General features: G+C 44.5%; 1 protein-coding gene and 3 non-coding genes across 4 annotated transcripts in view; 3 read left to right on the top strand and 1 right to left on the bottom strand.

Moving 5' to 3' along the window:
• The window catches only part of LOC120940886 (A-kinase anchor protein 7-like), a 159192-nt gene extending 136859 nt beyond the window's left edge, over positions 1–22333 (bottom strand). The window contains exon 1 of the mRNA XM_040353997.1: positions 22124–22333. Coding sequence (XP_040209931.1) covers positions 22124–22217 — 94 coding nt within the window. The 5' untranslated portion in view covers positions 22218–22333. The remainder of the gene's footprint in view (positions 1–22123) is intronic.
• LOC120941872 lies at positions 144–258 on the top strand. Its single transcript, XR_005749681.1, has one exon. It is a non-coding gene; the product is annotated as a U5 spliceosomal RNA (small nuclear RNA).
• Positions 821–935, top strand: LOC120941807. Its single transcript, XR_005749619.1, has one exon. It is a non-coding gene; the product is annotated as a U5 spliceosomal RNA (small nuclear RNA).
• LOC120941809 lies at positions 1499–1613 on the top strand. Its single transcript, XR_005749620.1, has one exon. It is a non-coding gene; the product is annotated as a U5 spliceosomal RNA (small nuclear RNA).
• Positions 22334–22560: the final 227 nt, after the last annotated feature.

Below are 22560 nucleotides of genomic sequence, written 5' to 3' on the forward strand. Positions count from 1 at the left end.
GGGCCGTGCGTCTTATATTGTTCTGATGAAGCTGATTGTTACGCGTCCCTGCTGATTCCCACCCCCATGCAGCAGCACAGACATGCAAATTAGGCTGTCTTGGAGTCACCATAAGTTGAACAGCATCTGTGTTTTGCTGGGTTATACTCTGGTTTCTCTTTAGAATTACTAAATCTTTTGCATTTTATTAAAGATTTCTGTGGAGGGGAACAACCATGAGTTTTGGTGAATTTTTTGATGCCTGGCTAATGCCGGGCCTCCTTGGTGAAAAAAATCTTGAGATCCTTTAATTTGGAAGGGCAAGCAGATGGCTTTAATGTTGTTGTTGTTGGTGGTGGTAAATGCGGCCTTGAAAACTATTTGATAGTCTTGATCCACCTATGCATATATTTGCCCCCAATTCCATGGCCGTGCGTCTTATATTGTTCTGATGAAGCCGATTGTTATGCATGCCTGCTGATTCGTGCCCATAGCTTCACAGACATGCAAATTTGAATGTCTTGGAGTCACCATGACTTGAACAGCATCTATGTTCTGCCGGGCCATGCATCTTATATTGGCCTGATGAAGCTGATTGTTACGTGTGCCTGCTGATTCCCTTCCCCATGCAGCTGCACAGATATGCAAATTAGGGTGTCTTGGAGTCACCATGAGTTGAACAGCATCTGTGTTCTGCCGGGCTGTGCGTCTTATATTGTTCTGATGAAGCTGATTGTTACGCGTCCCTGCTGATTCCCGCCCCCATGCAGCTGCACAGATATGCAAATTAGGGTGTCTTGGAGTCACCATAAGTTGAACAGCATCTGTGTTTTGCTGGGTTATACTCTGGTTTCTCTTTAGAATTACTAAATCTTTTGCATTTTATTAAAGATTTCTGTGGAGGGGAACAACCATGAGTTTTGGTGAATTTTTTGGTGCCTGGCTAATGCCAGGCCTCCTTGGTGAAAAATAGCTTGTGATGCTTTGATTTGGAAAGGCAAGCAGATGGCTTTAATGTTGTTGTTGTTGGTGGTGGTAAATGCGGCCTTGAAAACTATTTGATAGTCTTGATCCACCTATGCATATATTTGCCCCCAATTCCATGGCCGTGCGTCTTATATTGTTCTGATGAAGCCGATTGTTATGCATGCCTGCTGATTCGTGCCCATAGCTTCACAGACATGCAAATTTGAATGTCTTGGAGTCACCATGACTTGAACAGCATCTATGTTCTGCCGGGCCATGCATCTTATATTGGCCTGATGAAGCTGATTGTTACGTGTGCCTGCTGATTCCCTTCCCCATGCAGCTGCACAGATATGCAAATTAGGGTGTCTTGGAGTCACCATGAGTTGAACAGCATCTGTGTTCTGCCGGGCCTGTGCGTCTTATATTGTTCTGATGAAGCTGATTGTTACGCGTCCCTGCTGATTCCCGCCCCCATGCAGCTGCACAGATATGCAAATTAGGGTGTCTTGGAGTCACCATAAGTTGAACAGCATCTGTGTTTTGCTGGGTTATACTCTGGTTTCTCTTTAGAATTACTAAATCTTTTGCATTTTATTAAAGATTTCTGTGGAGGGGAACAACCATGAGTTTTGGTGAATTTTTTGGTGCCTGGCTAATGCCAGGCCTCCTTGGTGAAAAATAGCTTGTGATGCTTTGATTTGGAAAGGCAAGCAAATGGCTTTAATGTTGTTGTTGTTGGTGGTGGTAAATGCGGCCTTGAAAACTATTTGATAGTCTTGATCCACCTATGCATATATTTGCCCCCAATTCCATGGCCGTGCATCTTATAATGTTCTGATGAAGCCGATTGTTATGCATGCCTGCTGATTCGTGCCCATAGCTTCACAGACATGCAAATTTGAATGTCTTGGAGTCACCATGACTTGAATAGCATCTATGTTCTGCCGGGCCATGCATCTTATATTGTCCTGATGAAGCTGATTGTTACGTGTGCCTGCTGATTCCTGCCCCCATGCAGCTGCACAGTTGAACAGCATCTATGTTCTGCCGGGCCGTGCGTCTTATATTGTTCTGACCCGTTTATGTGTGTGTGTTTTTTTTGATGTGTGTGTGTGTAATTTGGGTGTGTTTTCCACACCATGAGCTTTTCAATAGTACATTTTACTAAAGATTTCCGTGGAGAGAAAAAAACATTTCATTTCAACCAGTGAATTGTTTGATGCCGGGCTTCCTTAATATGGTGAAAAAAAGTTGCTCAACCTCATGGTGACACCAAGACAGCCTAATTTGCATGTCTATGCAGCTGCATGGGGGCAGGAATCAGCAGGCATGCATAACAATCGGCTTTTTTCAGAACAATATAAGGCGCACGGCCATGGAATTGGGGGCAAATATATGCGTAGGTAAACCAAGACCATCAAATTGTTTTCTAGACCAACACCAACACCAACAACAACATTAACACCGTCTACATGCCTTTCCGAATCAAAGGAACTCAAGCTTTTATTCACCATATTAAGGAAGCCCGGCATTAGCCAGGCTTTAAAAAATTCACCGAAACTCATGGTTGTTCCTCTCCACGGAAATCTTCAGTAAAAGGCAATATTTAAGTTTAAGGACAGGGAGAATCTCGCTGCGGAGTACCAGTGTTTTCCCTTCGATGGTAAGTTCTCTGTTGCTCCAAATTCCAAACTTCTGTCTCATCTTAGCCAGTCTTTCCTCCCAGGACTTCAGGGCTGCGCCCTCCGCTCCAAACCAGACTCCAAAGATTTTGATGAAGTCCGCTTTGAGGCTGAACGGTATGGGTGCAGAAGAAGGCAGGAACCACTTTCCGAAGAGCATGATTTCCGACTTCCCTCAGTTGACCTTTGCCCCTGAAGCTTGGCCAAAGTCCTCGCACGTCTGGACGAGTGTGTCGATGGAGCGCTGGTCGGCACAGAACACCGTCACGTCATCCATGTAGAGCGAGCACTTGACCTCCCGTCTTTCTGGTCCTGGTGCGGTAATCCCTCTGATCTCTGGGTTCCGTCTGATGCTTTGGGCGAATAGCTCTATACAGCAAACAAAAAGCAGAGGTGAGAGAGGGCAGCCTTGTCTGACCCCCGAGAGAACCTCGAAGGGGTCAGTTTTCCAACCATTTACAAACACCAAACTACAAATGTCTTTATACATTACATTCACATATGAACAAAACAGTTCCCCAAGACCAAGCCTGCGCAGGGTTCTGCACATGAACTCATGGGAGACACGGTCAAAGGCCTTCTCCTGGTCAAGACTGACCAGGGACGCGTGCACACGGCGGTCCTGGATGTACTGGACCGTGTCCCTGACAAGCGCGAGGCTGTCTGCAATCCTTCTGCCAGGAATGTCACAAGTTTGATCCGGGTGGATGATCTGTTCGATGACAGATTTCAGCCTGTTGGCCAAAACCTTTGGCGAGGATTTTGTAGTCCACGTTCAAAAGAGAGATCGGACGCCAATGTTTCAGGTCCGATCTCTCCCCTTTGCGCTTATACAAAATCGTGATCATCCCCTCTCTCAGTGAAGGAGGCATTCTACCCTCCACCACCATCTCCTCATACAGCTCGAGGTCCCACAGGGCTACATAAAGCTCAACTGGGAGACCATCGCAGCCCGGGGTCCTGCCCTGCCTAAAGGATTTAGCGGCAGAGTGCAGCTCCTCCAACACCAGGGGGGCGTTGACGGCCGATGAACCTGCAGGATCAATTTGGTTAGTGATACCTGACAGGAACCTGTCGGCTGCCTCCGAGTCCGTTTCTTTCGGGGAGTAGAGGTTGCTGTAGTAGTCTTCAACTACTTGCATTACAGCCTTACAGGGGAACTTCTGGAGAGTTCCGGTCTCATCACGCAGTTCTGACAAGGGAGTGTGTCCTGAATGGAGTTTCCTGAAAAAGAAAGCGTTACACTTCTCACCTTTCTCAAGATTCTCCACCTTGGCACGGAAGACAATGTGCCTGGATTCTTCCTCAAAGTACCCTTTCAGGCTCTTCTTGGTGTCCTCCAGGTCCTGCCTAACGTCCCACCCGCAGTGGTGAAGGTCCTGCAGGGACTGAAACTCACGTTGCAGTCTCCTGAGTTACTTCTTCCTTGCACACATTTGCTGTCGTCCCCTTGCCTGAAAGAAGCTGTGCAGCTTAACTTTCAAAACCTCCCACCAATCACTTACCTTTCCGAAGAATCTCTTTTCCTCCGTCCAAGAGGCATAGGCCTCCCAGAGTTCCCCCATCAATTCCTCATTTTCCAGCAGGGTGCCATTCAGCTTCCAGGAACCTGGTCCGTGAGCAAAGCTCTCGCCCAGTTCACCCCGAACATACACAGTGGGCCAAATTCTCAAAAACCTGTGTAAATTTAGGATTATCTAACTTATGTCATTTAAGTTACGGCGCCCTAAGTTGGTGTCGTAAGTACCGTATTCTCAGCGCATTTGCGCACAAAATTGCGCCATCCTTAACCTAAGTTTCAATGCGTAAGGCGTGGTTATGGCAAGTGGGAATGAAGTGGGCGTGCCTCATTGTAATGAGCCATGACCCCATGCAAATGAAGTGCCGGCCGTACTGCGCATGCGCGCACGAATCTGGACCTCACTGCGCATGTGCAGAACTTTGGTCATCGCAATCAGTGAGATAGGTAAAAGGCCAAGCGTACTTAGTTTGAAGATCGCCCTGTGTCTAAATAGCCCCAGTCAAACAGACTTCTATTGCAAAAGTATTTCCCTGTGTTCCCGTCCTAAAGCAAGTTGCTTCTGCTTTGAACGTTTGTCAGTGTTTGTTGGTAAGATTTGTTTGTGAGAAAAGTGTTTGTGGAGTTGGAGGGTATAGTTGGTGTTTGTTTTTGCTAATTTGTTCTTTGTTTTGATTGTTTGCCTGTTTGTTTTTGATAAGTGTTTCTTTTTTGGTGTGTGTTCGTTTTCCTTTTTTGCCTGTTTGTTTTTGAATTTAGAGTAGCTGTCTTTTTTTTTTTTTTTTAGCTTGTTTTTATTTTCTTTGTTGTGTGTGTGTATTGTTGTTTGTTTTTTGGGTGAGTTCCCTGTTGCTGGGTGTTGTCTGTCATGGCTCCCAAGCGCAGGAAGCTTAATTTTACCCTGGCAGAGAAGCATATACTTGCTCAGGGCGTCATTAAATATGGGCGATTTCTCCATGGCCCTGAGAGCCACAACACCACCCCGGCCAGGAGGAAGGAGATCCTTAAAAAGATCACCGATCGGATCAATGCGGCGGGGGGGGGAGAGACCAGGACCATCGCTGGAGTTCAAAAAAAAAAAAATGACTTGAGGAGCGTGTCCCGGAACAAGCTGGCAACGCTGCATGCCCATACCAGGGGCACTGGAGGAGGGGGACCCTGCCCAGTCAGGATGAGTGAGGAGGAATGGGCAGTGGCCCAGTGTTTCCACCCACAGCAGGTGGTGGGCCTGCCTGGCTTTGACAATGATCCTCTTATGAGGACAGGTAATTTTTTGGAATTTCTATCTGGTGATTAGCATGTGTGGGTGGGGGAAGGGAAGATGTGCCAAGTGTGTGGATCCAACAACCTGTGATTGTTTTGTGTCCTCCCCAGATGGCCAGGAGGTTGCAGCCCCATCAGCCCAGGAGGTGGCAGCCCCATCAGCCCAGGAGGTGGCAGGCCCATCAGGGCAGGAGGTTGCTGGCCCATCAGTGCAGGAGGTGGCAGCCCCATCAGGTCAGGAGGTTGCTGGCCCATCAGGGCAGGAGGTGGCAGCCCCATCAGGTCAGGAGGTTGCTGGCCCATCAGGGCAGGCTGCTGCACCACCCCCAAGACAGGCTGATGCAGAGTCCCAAGAAGGGCAGGATTCGCCATGGGAGGGGAGTGCCCACAACTCCCCTAATTTGGATGTTGAGTGGGAGGAGGATGAGGGGGAGGAAGATGACAATATTGGGATTGGGCAGCAAATCATGATGGGCCAAGATATGACCTTTGAGTCATCCCCTGAGGGAACCCCACAGGCGCCCAGCAGTCAGGCCACCATCATGGGTCGCCCCTTCCAACCCTCCTCCAACATGCAGCAGCACCCATGGCTCACTCCAACTCCTCCTCCAAGGCCACAAGCCTCAAGGGCAAGTAGGAGGCCGACCCCGGAAAACAGGGGGGGGGTTGGTGCGTCTGCCGGTCAGTCTGTTGAGGGACAATGTCCGGCAGACCCGCAGTCTGTCTGCAATCCAAAAAACTATGACCAAGGTGGAGCACAGCCTGGGTGCAATGAGGGAGTCACTGGGTGAGGTGGCCACCAACTCAGTGGGGGTCATCACGTGTTTGTGGGACCTGAAAAACGCAACAACAGGCGTGGCCCAGGAGGTGACTGCCCTCACCCAGGCTGTGCAGGCCAATACCCGGGCTGTGCAGGCCAATACCCGGGCTGGCCAGGCTAATACGGCTGATATTACTTCCTGTCTGACAAGGATAGCCGTTGCCTTGGAGGGAAGGCCAGCAGGAGGACAGACACCAGGGGAGGCTCCTTCTTCTCCTGCACAGACCCCCCCCCATGAAAATACTCCCTCCCCTGCACAGACCCCCCCCATGAAAATACTCCCTCCCCTGTACAGACCCCCCCCCCATGAAAATACTCCCTCCCCTGCACAGACCCCCCCGGTGAAGATCCCCCAGTCGGCCGTGGCCGTCCCCGTGGCCGTGCCCGTGGGCAGCCCAGAAGGAGCACTCGGCAACATCCTTAAGTTGCAGGGGTACTTTTGATTTTTTTTTTATTATTATTTATTTTTTTGCTACTGTACTTATGATTTGGTTTATGTGTGTGAATGATGTGTGAATGTGGGGGGGTGGCATTCCTGAAAACATAAGGGTGTCACCCTCAGTTTTGGTGGAGTATGGATCCCCAGGACCAGGGAGAAGTCATCCTAGGTTCCTGAATGGTGTATGAATGCACAGTGACATAATTGGAGCCGTGGCGGGGCGTTACTGCTCCCAAGTACCAAGGGGGGGGGGGTACTTGGATCTAATCCAATTCGATGTGCATGTGATGTGTCTGTGCTAGGGACCACAGTGACGTGCATTCATGCATTCTCATTGTGAGATAATTAATGTGCGTTTTGTACCAAAAAAAAAACATTCTCATTGTCATATAAGTAATGTGCATTTTATGTGCAAAGAAAATGTTTAAAGGTCACATAATCTCTGTGATTTATTCTGGGCAAAGCAAAAAAATAAAGATAATTAGGGTCCATTTACTGGGCAAAGATGCCTTCAGCCAGTTGTCTCCTTATTACCTGGCCCTCAGCAGTCCGGGTAGAGGGGTTTGGGGGGGGGGGATTGCCTGGGTGGGGGGTTAGGTCAGGACATATATCAACATGCAGGCCCCTTCTCACAGCATAATTATGGAGGATGCAACATGCCCCAATAATTTGGCAGACAAAGTCTGGGGAATACAAGAGTGTACCCCCAGTCTTGTCAAGGCATCTAAATCTGGACTTGAGAAGGCCAAATGTCCGCTCTACTATTGCCCGGGTCTGGATGTGCACCTCGTTGAATTTGCGTTCTCCAGGTGTTTGGGGGTTCCTAAAGGGGGTCATCAGGTGGGGTCCCAAGGCATATCCAGAGTCACCTGTAAGGGAAAAGACAGGAGGATATTAGTCATGCATGTGCCCCTTGTGATGTCTGCATCACGGGGGGGGGCATACCTGACACCAATGTCACTCACCAATCAGCCAGCTGTCTCCATACACATTCTGCTCCAAGTCTTGGTAGATCTTGGTCTGCCGTAGGATGTAACTGTCGTAGCACGACCCTGGAAACTTGGCACAAACGTGCCAGATGAGGCCATGGGCATCTACGATCACCTGGACATTGATTGAATGCCAGCCTTTCCTGTTTCTGAACAGGTGTTCAGTTTCATGGGGGGGATGTAGTGCCACATGGGTGCAGTCTATCGCCCCGATGGTCCTTGGGAAGCCAGCAATGTTATAGAAGTCTGTCATGGCTTGCAGACGCTGCTCCTCCTGGGTGGGCATCACAAACTGGTTGGTCATGCGCCGCAGTATGGCAGGGACCACCTGATGGACACATTTGCTCATTGTTAACTGCACCATCCCAGCCAGACCTCCAGATGCACGCTGGAATGAGCCACTGGCTAAAAAATGGAGGGTTGCCATCACTTTATGAAGAGGTGTCAGGGCATGGGAGCGTCTGGTTGGGGTGATAAGATCCTCATGAAGAAGTTGGGTGATCTCCAGGATGGCTTCCCTATCGAACCTGTAGTTGCCATACACCTCATAATCAGGCATTTGCAAAAGATCACGCCGTGGACGATAAACTCTCGCCTGTGCCCTCATCCATCTCCTCTGTGCCCTCCTCCTCCTTTGTGCCTGTAAGGCAGCAAGTGCCGTCAGAATCATAGCTGGCCCTGGCATTTTTACACAAAGATCCTTCTCAACTATAGCTCTAAGCTCTAGTCACTACCTACAGCAAACCCTTCCACAGCATGTGTAAAATTAGGGCTGGTTTTATAATGTGGAAATTTAGTCAGAAAAACTAACAGGTGCGCACAGGGCGGAAAATACGGCGCACACACTTAATTTTGAGAATCGCCCTAACTCCCTCATTTGCATCTTTGCCTATCAAAAACAGCGGCGAGCCTAGCGTAATTTGCGCCCGGGGATGCGCAGGTGTAACTAATTTAAGTACGGCTGAAAATACGGAAATGTTTGCTTAACTCGTTTTGAAAATCGTGCGCAAATATACGCGCCGTGTAAATTTAGAAAACTTGAGTTAAGTCTGCGTATCTCTTTTGGGAATCAGGCCCAGTATTTTTACCATTTAGCCATTTGCCTGTTATTTTAGTAAAATATAATAGAATAAAAGAAAATTTATATTCTGCACATGTACCTATAATACCTACCACTTTCTTTATACATACACACACACACACACACACACACACACATATATATATATATATACACATACACACACACATATATATATATATATATAATGTATGTATGTGTGTATATATATATATATATATATATATATATATGTGTGTGTGTGTATGTGTGTATATATATATATATATATATATATATATATATATATATATATATATATATATATATATATATATATATATATATATATATATATATATATATATATATATATATATATATGTGTGTGTTATAAAATATATATTATACAATATAACACACACAAAATATATATATATATATATATATATATATATATATATATATATATATATATATATATATACACACACACACACACACACACACACACACACACACACACACACATATATATATATATATATATATATATATATATATATATATATATATATATATATATATATATATATATATATATTTGTCTGTGTGTGTATGTATGTATGTATGTATATATATATAATTTTGTGTGTGTGTGTGTGTGTGTGTGTGTTATATTATATAATATATATTTTATAACACACACACACACACACATATATATATATTGTAAGGTGTTAGCTCGGTATCGGGGTGTGTGACCCCTTGGATCGGTTCACTACACACTGAATTTATACAGACTGGCAGTCGAAGACGGTTGAAAACAAAGATTTTGGTTTATTCTTCCATCTTGCTGGAAACAAGTGCAAGCATCCAAACAGCATAAGCAAAATCAAACATAAAATAAAGCCTGGCCACTTGGGGCGTCTATCGTCACCACACAGGAACCTATCTATGGAGTCTGGCACAGCCTAGTGCTGGGCAGACACTGCTGGACTCGTACAGCAAAAAAACAATAGTCTTGATTTTTATCACACAGAAAAAACAATCCTCGCCTCACCACCTCAGAAGACTTTCAGTACACTGCTCTCAAAGCCTCAGGATGCAGCAATCCTCTGGATTACTTATAGAGGCCTTAATTGCCTCCTTCTGAACAGCTGAAGTTTTCCAACGCCCTTAGACCTTTTCTGGCTACTTTTGCAGCCAACGCCTAATAACAATTGGTGTATTGTCTAAACAAGGCAGAAATGTATGTCCTGTCTGACAACACCCACAGATTTACCTGACTTCCTGTCATATATATATCAGGACTGTATATAGCACTACCCCCATAAGAGCTGCTGGTTAGTTTTGGGCCTGCACGTTACCTCAACCTTTATCATCTAGGGGAAGAAAGTCTGAAAGAACTCCAATGTCCGCAACACAAGATGTAAAACCTTTAGCTGTCAGGTTTTATTCTTTAGCTCAAAACTTGTGAAGAAGGTAGAAGGATGAAGGGGAAAGGGAAGGTTCAGGTACACAGTACAGATCACTGGGGAAAAACCCCTGAACTCCAAAGTCATTCACCACTCCACTCTTGAGTGGGTATTGCTCACCCGGATAGACCCCTCTCCCCTGGCCTAGCAGACAGAATGATGCACGAACCAGTTCGATAACAGTCTCTGCCACAGACTGATTAAGAACAAATTGAACAGTCCGGAATCCTCTGTCACAGGATGTAATACCCAAACTTCCAGCCGTACAGTTAAAGAGCCTTTAAGCCGACTCGGCGAACTGTAGGACAACTTGAGTCGTGGATCCCCTCCTTAATAAGGTCACCAGGCCTATCCCGAGACATAAGCCTTCTGCTTGGTCTCCTCCAGGGCAGGTCCTCCCCTGGTTTCCTTCATTAAAGTGTAGCTTCCTTCGCTTAGATCAGTGTTTCTCAATTCCAGTCCTCAGGCCCCCCCCAACAGGTCAGGTTTTCAGGATTTCCCTCAGATGAAAAGGCTGTGGTGATTACTAAGGCAGTGAAACTGATCAAATCACCTGTGCAAAATAATGGAAATCCTGAAAACCTGACCTGTTGGGGGGGCCTGAGGACTGGAATTGAGAAACACTGGCTTAGATGGACAGCTTGGGATCCCTCTTGATTCGTAGGCCCCAGTCAGCATAACCGGGCCTACTAGTAGAGATGCAGCCTCGGGCCAACGTGGTTCAGGGGCTGAAAATCACACAACACATACCTCGTGCCAGGAGGGCCACGAGGCGAATGACCCCAAAACACACACACACACACACACACACACACACACACACACACACAGTAGTATCTCACAAAAAGTGATCACACCCCTCATATTTTTGTAAATTTATTATATCTTTTCATGTGACAACACTGATGAAATGACACTTTGCTACAAATATAAATTAGTGAGTGTACAGCTTGTATAACAGTGTCAATTTGTTGTTACCTCAAAATAACTCACACAGCCATCAATGTCTAAACTGCTGGCAACAAAAGTAATTTACACCCCATGTGAAAATGTCCAAATTGGGCTCAAAGTGTCAATATTTTGTATGGCCACCATTATTTTCCAGCACTGCCTTAACCCTCTTGGCCATGGAGTTCACCAGAGCTTCACAGGTTGCCACTGGAGTCCTCTTCTACTCCTCCACGACGACATCATGGAGCTGGTGAGTGTTAGAGACCTTGCACTTCTCTATCTTCCATTTGAGGATACCCCACAGATGCTCAATAGGGTTTAGGTCTGGAGACATGCTTGGCCAGTCCATCACCTTCACCCTCAGCTCAAGGCAGTGATCTTCCTGGAGGTGTGTTTGGGGTCATTATGTTGGAATACCCTGCGACCCAGTCTCCAAAGTACATGTTGGCATTCATGGTTCCCTCAATAAACTGTAGCTCTCCAGTGCCCGCACCACTCATGCAGTCCCATGACCATGAGAATCCCTCCACCATGCTTGACTGTAGGCAAGACACACTTTGTGCTCCTCGCCTGGTTGCCTCAACACACGCTTGACACCATCTGAACCAAATACCTTTATCTTGGTCTCGCACCACTTGGACCACAGGACATGGTTCCAGTAATCCATGTCTTAAGTCTGCTTGTCTTCAGCAAACGTTTTGAGAGCTTTCTTGTGCATCATCTGTAAAAGAGGCTTCCTTCTGGGACGACAGCCATGCAGACCAATTTCATGCAGTGTGCGGCGTATGGTCTGAGCACCGACAGGCTGACCTCCCACCCTTTCAACCACTGCAGCAATGCTGGCAGCACTCATACATCAATTTCCCAAAGACAACCTCTGGATATGATGCTGAGCGTGTGCACTTAACTTCTTTGGTCGACCATGGTGAGGCCTGTTCCGAGTGGCACCTGTCCTGTTAAACCGTGTATGGTCTTGGCCACCATGCTACAGCTCAGTTTCGGGGTCTTGGCAATCTTCTTATAGCCTAGGCCATCTTGATGTAGAGCAACAATTCTTTTTTTCAGATCCTCAGAGTTCTTTGTCATGAGATGCCATGTTGAACCTCCAGTGACCAGTATGAAAGAGTGACAGTAATCACACCAAATTTAACACACCTGCTCCCCCATCACACCTGAGACCTTGTAAAACTTGTGAGTCACATGACACTGGGGAAAGAAAATGGCTAATTGGGCCCAATTTGGACATTTTTACTTAGGGGTGTACTCACTTTTTTGGTCAGCGGTTTAGAGATTAATGGCTGTCTGTTGAGTTATTTTGAGGGGACAGCAAATTTACACTGTTATACAAGATGTACACTCACTACTTTGCTACAGTGCAACGTGTAATTTCTTTAGTGTTGTCACATAAAAATATATAATAATGTATTTACAAAAAAGTGAGGGGTGTACTCACTTTTGTGAGATATATAATTGATTGGCTTTTCAATAGTGAGCTCAGACAGGATATACAATGGTCTTATATTACATAAATGATCAAGGATTGCCTAAAAGGGAGACAGCCAGTGGCAGCTGGTGCCCAATTTTTTTGGGGGTGGCCCGCGGCCCCCAGCCAGCCAACTGCATAACCACACACTTATCCCATCCAGGTGGCGGCTTCTCTACCCTGCGTAGATTAGGGGCCGGGCGCATGGATTAGGGGGCGGCAGCCCTAATGGACAGGCCGCCACTGGAGGCAGCATTGGGGATAGCTGAACAGACTGAAGTAGGGAGTATATTTTTGATTTTATATGTGAAATACAAAAGTAATTCAGGACAGGAAATACTGCATTGTTAGAACTAGAGCAGAGATTCTGGTAATCACAAATGTTTATTGGTGACTGGTTTTCCTTAAGTCCATGAACGCTTGAAATTACATTTAGCTTATGGACTTTAGTGTTCTTGCACTGCTTTTGATTGTTAGTGAACTGTCAAGAGCAATATTTTTCCCCATAAAATATTGCTATTATTTTCTCCTAAACAGATCTTCACTGGATCTGAAAGGTCATTTTGTTTTGTCAAACATTCAATTTTTTGTCCTCTCGATCAAGAAAAGAGCCAGGTATGAGGTGAAATGGTCTGTATTATGGACTCATTCTGTAAAGCTATTTTCCTTGCAATTTCTCTGGCTTTCAGTGCTGTGAATCCTATTGTTATATCAGGTCAGTGAGCAGGACAATCAGGCCATTTCCCATAATTCCCTCATTTTTTCCCTTTGTTTTATTTTTTGTAAATATCAAGATAATCTAAAATACTGTCAGCCAGGCGAGAAGAAAATTAGACTGTACGTCCAAAAAAGTTTATCAAGACAAATGACTGTGCAATTATAGTAGCACTGTGGGCACTTTGTGGGCATACAAAATTTTTAATAGGACCGATGTATCACAGAAAGCTCTATCAATGCAATTACTAACAAGTTAGCCATTAAAATGATACAGTTGCAGCAAAAAAAAAAAAAGGCTTTACCATATGATAATTTTGGCATAACATTTTATTATGGGACAATAGACCGTGTGGAAGGACAAGGGAAAAGGTTACATGTGATCTCATGGATAAAGTCGATGATTAAGAAGCGCCAGGGAGGAGAGGTGGAAGATGCACAGATCCAACAAAATTATTAAAGCAATAGCAGCAAAAAGATGCATGCAGTACAGTAATAGCTCTCCCTCCAGCAAAAAGAATAGCAAGCGGCATAGTAGCGACATCAAAAAAAGTGTCACCGTCCCAGTATGCACCAGTCCGTGAAGTCACAAGTGGGGGCGGAGCTACCAGTGGACATCGGCAGGTGGCCCTGTTCTTACCTATAAGGCCCCTTTTCACACTGGGGGCGGGAGGTGCGTCGGCGGTAAAGCGCCACTATTTTTAGCAGTGCTTTACCGTAAATTTTGCGACGCTATTTGCCCGCTAACAGGGGAATTTTTACCCCCCTGCTAGCAGCCGAGAAAGGGTTAAAAACCACTGCAAAGCGCCTCTGCAGAGGCGCTTTACCGGCGGTATAGCCGTGGTGCCCCATCGATTTCAATGGGCAGGAGCGGTGGAGGAGCGGTATACACACCGCTCCAAAGATGCTGGAAGCAATTTTTTATACCATCCTGCTAGTGCACCACTCCAGTGTGAAAGCCCTCGGGGCTTTCACACCGGAGAGACAGCAGCAGAATAAAGGCTACAACTTGTTCAGAGTGCGGCTGTCCAGAAACAATTTTTGTTCCTGCTTTGCTAAGTGCATTGACTGCACCTGAGTTGTCTGCAACTGAGGATATTCATCTGGGTTCCCACCTGTTTCAGGTCGCTTTGCAGGCGCTATTTTTTGCATTATAGCAATTATAGTAATATAATATATATATGATCCAGTGTAAAAGGGGTCTAAGAACTGTCAAAGGACAGAGGAGGCACTCAGTGGTTGGCCATTAATTTTCCTCTCAAGCCTGCCTTGCATACACACGATCATGATGAAAAATGCTCGAAGCAAAGTGCGGTGACGTACAACAGCACTATAAAGGGGAAGTTCCATTCGAATGGCGCCACCCTCTGGGCTGATTATGCAAATTTTCCGTCTCATAACTTGCTTCTGAGCATATGCGTTTTTTTTCCCGTCGTTAAAGTGTACACACGACTGTTTTTAACAATGAGAAAAATGACGATGTGAAAAAAAGAGAGCATGTTCTAAATTTTTAATGGCCATTTTTCTCGTCACGAAAAATGCTCTGGAGCCCACTCACACAATCGTTTTTAACGCCCAATTAAAAAAAAAATTTTTTTATCGTCGTGAAAAATGGTCGTTTGTACGCGCCATCAGATTGTAAAACAACCCATTTCGTTTAAAATAGAAATGAAATGAAAGGCAAAACATCTGTGTATAGGATTTAAAACATAATAAATACCCTTTTCCACTTTTTTTATAAATAATCACATTCCCTCTTGTGAGCTGCAGGAGGAGAATCAGCAGGTCACTTAACTTCAAAGTGTGTGTACCCAAGTCTAAGGCCGCATTCACACCTGAGCGTTTTGTAGCCTGATGCCTGAAGCTAAAAAAAGCTAGAGGGGAAAAAATACATTATTCTCTATGGAGATGGTTCACATCTCCACTCCAAAACGCCTGAAGCTCAAACAAATTCTGGACCCTTTTTTGTCGCACGAATCGGGCTGATTGGGCGTTTTTGAACGTTTGTATTCCCATAGAAACGAAAATGGAAACGCTTGATTCAATCGTCTAGCGCGACAATGAGCGTTTCTCCCGTAGGGGAGTTTTGTCGCTTTAGTCTGTTCTGTGAAATAGAATATTCACCCAGGAAGAAGATAAAAGAATTTTACAAACATAGCAACAAATGATGAATAAGATGAGCATTTTTCCTATTGGCTAAAACGTCGGACAACGCTGTATGCAAAACGCACGAATGCGTGTTAATACGCGCGACAAAACGCCGGAAAAACCGACCGAAAACGCTATGCTCAGGTGTGAATGCGGCCTAATCGTTGGAGGAGAATGGGCTAAATTCCCAGCATAGCAAGAGAATTGACTACAGTTTATTCTTCTGCTTAGTGTGGTCAGTTTTTAATAGCAAAGCAGAGGGACTGGCAGGGTTTTTTTTTTGTTTTGTTTTTTTAAAACACACAAAGAGAACAGAATACTTTTTCATACAAGTACATGGTACCACAGACACATATCAGGAATATAAAATGTTGGGTTTACATAAATCTTTAAATACAGTATTAAAACCTTTACAGTTTTATGCATTTCGACTATGGGGGAGATCCACAAAGAAAGTACGCCGGCGTAACTATTGATACGCCAGCGTCATTTCAAAATTCCCGCGTCGTATCTTTGTTTTGAATCCTCAAAACAAGATACGACGGCATCTGGGTTAGATCCGACAGGCGTATGTCTTCGTACGCCTTCGGGTCTTAGATGCAATTTTTCGACGTCCACTAGGTGGCATTACCGTCGTAATCCGCGTTGAGTATGCAAATTAGCTATTTCCGATGATCCACGAACGTACAAGCGGCCGTCGCATTTTTTTACGTCGTTTCCGTTCGGCTTTTTCCGGCGTATAGTTAAAGCTGCTATCTGGTGGCGTACTCAATGTTAAGTATGGCCGTCGTTCCCGTGTATAATTTTGAAAATTTTACGTTGTTTGCGTAAGTCGTCCGTGAATGGGCCTGGACGCCACGTCAAAAACAATGACGTCCTTGCGACGTCATTTGGAGCAATGCACCCTGGGAGTTTTGACGGACGGGGCATGCGCAGTTCGTTCGGCGCGGGGACGCACTTCATTTAAATGAAACACGCCCCCTACCCGCCCAATTTGAATTTGGCGCCCTTACGCCGCGAGAGATACACTACGCCGCCGTAACTTACGGCGCAAATTCTTTCAGGATTCAAAGACCCCCGACATTTCCCGGTAGGTGACCCCCCTCCCTCCAATCCCTGCACTGATCACACCCCATCAGTATCAGGCAGCTGAGGGCTAGGCTCAAGGTGAGCTGCACACTCAGGCAGGTGACTCGGCACTGATAACACAGCACTGTGTACTGATCTGAAGGGCAGGAAGTGGCAGGGTGAGGGGTCCCGGGGCCCTGGGATCACAGGACTTCATGAAAATGATTGGTGGCGTTTATCTGGGTGCACTGAGGCTTCACATGGATTTCCTGCAGTAATATCTTCTGACACCCGACCCTTCATATGTGTACATGTTATGGGGGAACCCCAGGGTCATATGTGACACACAGAGGAGGCGGGGCCCCGGGAACATGCATACAACGCATCAAAGTCCCATCCCCCGTCACATCAGAGGTCCCACTATCACATCAGAGGTCCCACTATCACATCAGAGGTCCCACTATCACATCAGAGGTCCCACTATCACATCAGAGGTCCCACTATTACATCAGAGGTCCCACTATCACATCAGAGGTCCCACTATCACATCAAAGGTCCCCCTTACATCAGAGCCCTCCACACAACCCGGCTATTTACACCTTGTACCCGCCGCTCTCCACACTATAGCCAGCCTCTCATGAACGCGCACAATGATCAGCCTAGGCAGGGGGGGGGGGTGCGGAAAAATAATTTCTGCCCCGGGCGCCCATAACTCTAGTTACACCACTGCATGCCTTTATCTTTTCTCTAACCACTTAAAGAAAAAGAACACATGACTGAAAAGTATTCTGAGTTTTCTGCAAAACACTGATATGTAGAAATCCACGCATCATCTGAACCAAGTATTTATCTCAGGGATACATTACATTTTAGTTTATATGTTCCTCTGACCTCTATAACAACGCTGACAGGGCACCAGGCAAAAGCAGGGATGAATGCAAATCCACAAATACCAGAAATGGGATTTAACACCAACTGGCTAGGTTGCCCATTGAAGAAGATATGGATTATAATATTAATCCAAAATACCGAAGCTGAGAAGATTTTCAATGTGATATGAATACTAAAACAGTCTGCGCAGTGGCTGTATTTTAACCTAAAAGCCAAGCCAAACTGTCAGCTTGAGGCGGCTATGTAGAAAAAAGCAATGCAGCAATCTGTACAAGGCACTAGACACTGCCGATTAGACAACCCATTGAAGTACACACATTATTTGATTAGACAACAGCGTCTAGACGTTTCAACAAATGTTATATATTAGCAAAGTTAACAAGAAAGTGAACTTGACCGTTTAATTTTAAATTGATCTTTAAATCACTTGAATGTCTTTGTGAGAACAGGAAAAATGTTCTGTGATGAAAAACATCTTTGGTTACTACCATGCGAAGAGCATTATGCCAAGATTACACAGTTCAAAATATGGCTTTTAAATTAGTCCAATTAAAAGGGGCAATAATTTAAATGTCAGACTGTTTGCACTAAACAGTATATCTGATATTAGCACTAAGATGGCGTAACTGCAGAAAAGCACGGGTGGTACAATTTGCTTTTTAACAACCACATCTAATCAATTTCACTGCCTTTTACTTCATTACAAATATAAATATCAAAAGAGTAAAAGAAAAATGGGTGCAAGTATTAAAGCTGCTAGTTAATTAGCTAGTTTATTGCAGTGTTAAAACATTCAGTAGGATATACTAACAGAACACGCTGATAATTCGCTTTTATAGGCTTTACAAATATCTGTCAGCATGGATCAGGATTAGTGATTTTATTTATATTTTTAAAGCAAACCCGTGCATACCCTTGCCACAACTTCTCCCTGTATTCCTGCCACTGGGAGGGGAGGGCAGTGGGTGGTGGCTGCAGCTCTGGGAACATGTCACATGCATAGGCGTGCGCACAGGGTGTGCCAGGTGTGCCTGGGCACACCCTAATCACCCTGTGTTGTGCAGATTGCACCGAAATATACTGCGTTAAACATGCACTAACGCACAGAAAAATACAGCATTAAACGGCACATAACACACCAAAATATACAACGTTAAACGTGCACTAATGCACAGAAATATGCTACATTAAATGTGCAGTAACACACTGGAATATACTGCGTTAAACATGCAGTAATGCACAGAAATATACTGCGTTAAGTGTGCAGTAACGCACAAAAATAGACCCCTGATATTTCACCAAAGCTCCCTAATGGGGCTCCTAAAATAAAATAAATATAGAATAAAAATAAAAAAAACTATTGACACTATCCACTGCCCTACTGACACCGTCCACCGCTCTGCTAACACCATCAGTATACTGTATATACACATGCAAATATGTTTGAGCTTTGGGGTGCACACCCTAATGCAATAGGCTGCGCACACCTATGGTCACATGTTCCACCCTAAAATCTTTCCAAAGGTAAACTTATTCCTTGTGCTTTTGGTCCATTTCTGCAGTGCTTTTTGGCACACACGGTTTTACCACAATTTGCGTTTTGCATTTCTTATGCTTTTTTTGCCAATTTGGTATTAGGCAAAAATAAAAACGCAAAAAACACACTACATGTATTTCTGCAGCTTCTACATTGAAGTCTATTGAACCAAAAAAAAAACCACACAGTTTTGTTTTAAAAAAGTCACTGAGCCTTTGGAAAAAGATTGTTCTCCAGCTCACTTGTAAAAAAAAAAAAAAAAAAATGGTTCTCTAGTAAACTAAAAGACAGTTGTGCAGAGTAAGGCTGGATTCACACCTATGGCAGTTTGTGTGCTTTTTGAATTTTGCACAATAGTCCCTTTAACATGGCTTCCTATGGAACACGTTCTGTAGTGCAAATCTGCAAATGCAAAAAGCACAAAAAATGCATAGGTGTGAAACCAGTCTAAAGCCTCATACACACGATCGGATTTCCATCGGACAAAGCCGTGGAATTTTGTTCGAAGGGTGTTTACCGTTTTGTATGCAACACAAGATCACGGCAAAGAATTGTTCGCCAACAAAAACAAAACTACGTAGTTTTTCAGCTCTTTATCGCCACCGTTTGGGCAACTTCTGCTAATGTTGTCTTATGGTTAGCATTGGTTCGGAGCATGCGTGTTTATACTTTGGATTTTTTTTTGCAATGGACATACGATCGGATAATCCAACATCGCAAATTTGTTGTGGGAAAATTTTAAAGTATGCTATCCCACATTTCCGACAACAATTGTCCAACGGAGTCTACAAACAGTCGGATTATCCAACAACAAGCCATCACACAATTCTCATCAGAAAGTTTGATCGTGTGTACGGGCCTTAAGGCGGAGAGTATCACCCTATGGTGCAGAATGCAGCCCTTAAATTAGTATGTCATATAAAAAAAAAAAAAAAAAGGCATATGTAACATATTACACATCATTAAGAGTATGCTGTACTGTACATTGTATACTCCTAATTAGGGATGAGCTCCAGTGTGTTCGCACACTCCACGTGCAGAGCCCACCAGGATGTTGGCACGGCACTGTGCTAATCACAGGCAGGGAGACATTGTCTCGATGCTCGGCTGCAGAGATCCGGAAATGTCTCCCTGCCTGTGATTAGCACAGTGCCGTGCCGACTTTCTGGCAGACTCTGCACGTGGACTGTGCGAACACACCGGAGCTCATCCCTACTCCTGATCACTAGACTCATTATGTTGTGCATACCCCTGACTTTTATAGTCTAATCTTTGCTGTAAGCTGCAGACATAAAACTACTGTACCAGCATACAGAGAGCAGGAGTACTTAAAGTGGAGGTTCACCCTAAAAACAAAATGTTTAACATTAGAGCCAGCATAGTAAGGGCGAGTCGCCGTGTAGAGCGGACTGCGCAGGCGCCGTATAGTGCCGACTCGCAGCTCGGCTATTTCCCGACATCTGGTGACGCGCGTTGTGTGACAGGTCACCTGTTTCACAAGCCGTCAATCATCGAATGGAAGGATAGGAACGCCCAGTCCCGCAGTCATCGGAACCTGGAAGCCCTGGACAAAAACAGAATATAAAAAGGCATGTACGGAGAAAAAAAAAAAAACAGCCGAAAGTAAATGTCCTTACTATGCTGGCTCTGCTAGATGTAATATTTTTTTTTTTTTTTTTTTTGGGTGAACCCCCCATACAGCACAGGGTGTTGGCATACAGGCAAAAATCCTCCCTCACCAAATATAAGTCACTGTCCATTGCTGGCCTCTGCCACCTCATCCACTACCCCTGTCAGCCTTCTCCTCATGCTAGAATGGTAAATTTTAGTAGAGGGGCAGAGCAACCACATAGAGCTTTCTGACTAGTATCCTTGTCACTGTCTGGATAAATGTAGCAGAGACAACATGAATGGCACGTGGCCTCTGCAAACTGCTGCAGCAGGCAAAAGTTTACAAGTTTCCAATCCCCCCCCCAAAAAATGTACCTGATTATTGCCAGTGAACCCCGTGCATATTCACAAGTGCATTTTTTACTGCAGTGCTGTGTGTTGGAGGGTCATTGTAATTGAATGGGCATTATTCTTGCAATATTGTGAGAAATGCATATACAATGCATGTTACAAATAGTGACAAAGTCACTTTTTGTATAGGTATGGGACCAGCCTAAATATCACTGAAATATGTGAACAGGGTGTGACCTAAAGATGTTAACCCACCTAGGGCCCTGTTTGGTCTGCTCTCCCAGGAATTGAAGATGGAGATTATCCGATTTATCACCAAATCCATGTCTGGGTATTGTGGACATACTAAATTTTTTTTTTTTGGGGGGGGGGGTTTAGGATATTTGCAAAAAAAAAAATTCTAATGATAAGCAATTCATCAGTTTTATACAAAAAAAAAAAAAAAAAAAGCTGTTTTGGTTATTTGCAGAGCTTTTTTTCTCAGAAAATAGGTGCAGGAACTCAACCACTACCCTGTTCAGATTTCAAAAACAGTAGAAGGGTCTTAAAGGGGCATTAAATACCAGGATTGCATTACATACAGAGTGCAGAGTTCAGGGGGTTACACACAGAGTGCAGAGCTGTCACTTGTAAACACAGAAACCAGACTTCTGTGTTTACAAGTGATTGTGGTAAGCAGGCACCAAAGGGTCTGAGCCAAGGTGGTGGAACTGAGTTCCCCCAAGTTCCCTCTGAAAAAAAGCCCTGGTTATTTGTAATAGAAAAAATAATTTTCATCCAACAGGTCAACTATATTTGAGAGTTTTAAAATCTTTGTGGTACGGTAGCCAATAATCTGGCTTTATTGTGGTGACAACAAAGCAGATGTAAAAGATTTAAAAAGGTGAGTGCGAACACTGTGATGGACACAAGACCAACATCAAACAGCGGGGAAAGCAACAGCCAGTATGCTGGAAAATCTCTGAATACCAATCAAATTATGGTACTCTTTTGATTAGGGAAACAGATGATCTTTTCACAAAGCATCACTTGAGTACAACTTCACACATGTAAGAGGAGCATTTGCAGTAGCATCTCTGTGAGAAAAACAACATTTTAGAAGCGCCTACATTATTTTGTAATTTTTGCTCATCTATAGGGTGTTACTGTATTAATCATTTTTTTTATTTACCTGAGTTCTCTTGAGATGTTTCATCAATGGCTTTTAACGTTGTATTTGCATTAACATCACTAGCCAAAGCAGAGCAATTCTCAGAATTCATCATTGCAAATTTCACTATATAACCAAACCTACTCCCTACAGCTTTGCACTGGAATCAGAGCAGCCACCAGTCAGCTATAAGGATTGAATTAATTTGGGTGTGTCTCCTAGACCTAGAGCATTGGTTCTCAAGAACCCCTAACAGGCCATGTTTTGGGAATTTCTCTTCTCTTTCTCTTACCCCATACACACTATTAGATTTTCTGCAGATTTTTGTCTTCAGATTTACCCAAGCCATATAATATGAGGTCAAACCTTAAGAGTTTCAATTTGTATGCAATCAGGCAATAGTGTGTATGGGGCTTTAGATAAAATAGCTGTCCAAAAATATCAAGCCATTGACTCTG

Source organism: Rana temporaria, chromosome 5, assembly GCF_905171775.1.
Source record: "Rana temporaria chromosome 5, aRanTem1.1, whole genome shotgun sequence".
NCBI classification, from domain to species: Eukaryota; Metazoa; Chordata; class Amphibia; order Anura; family Ranidae; genus Rana; species Rana temporaria.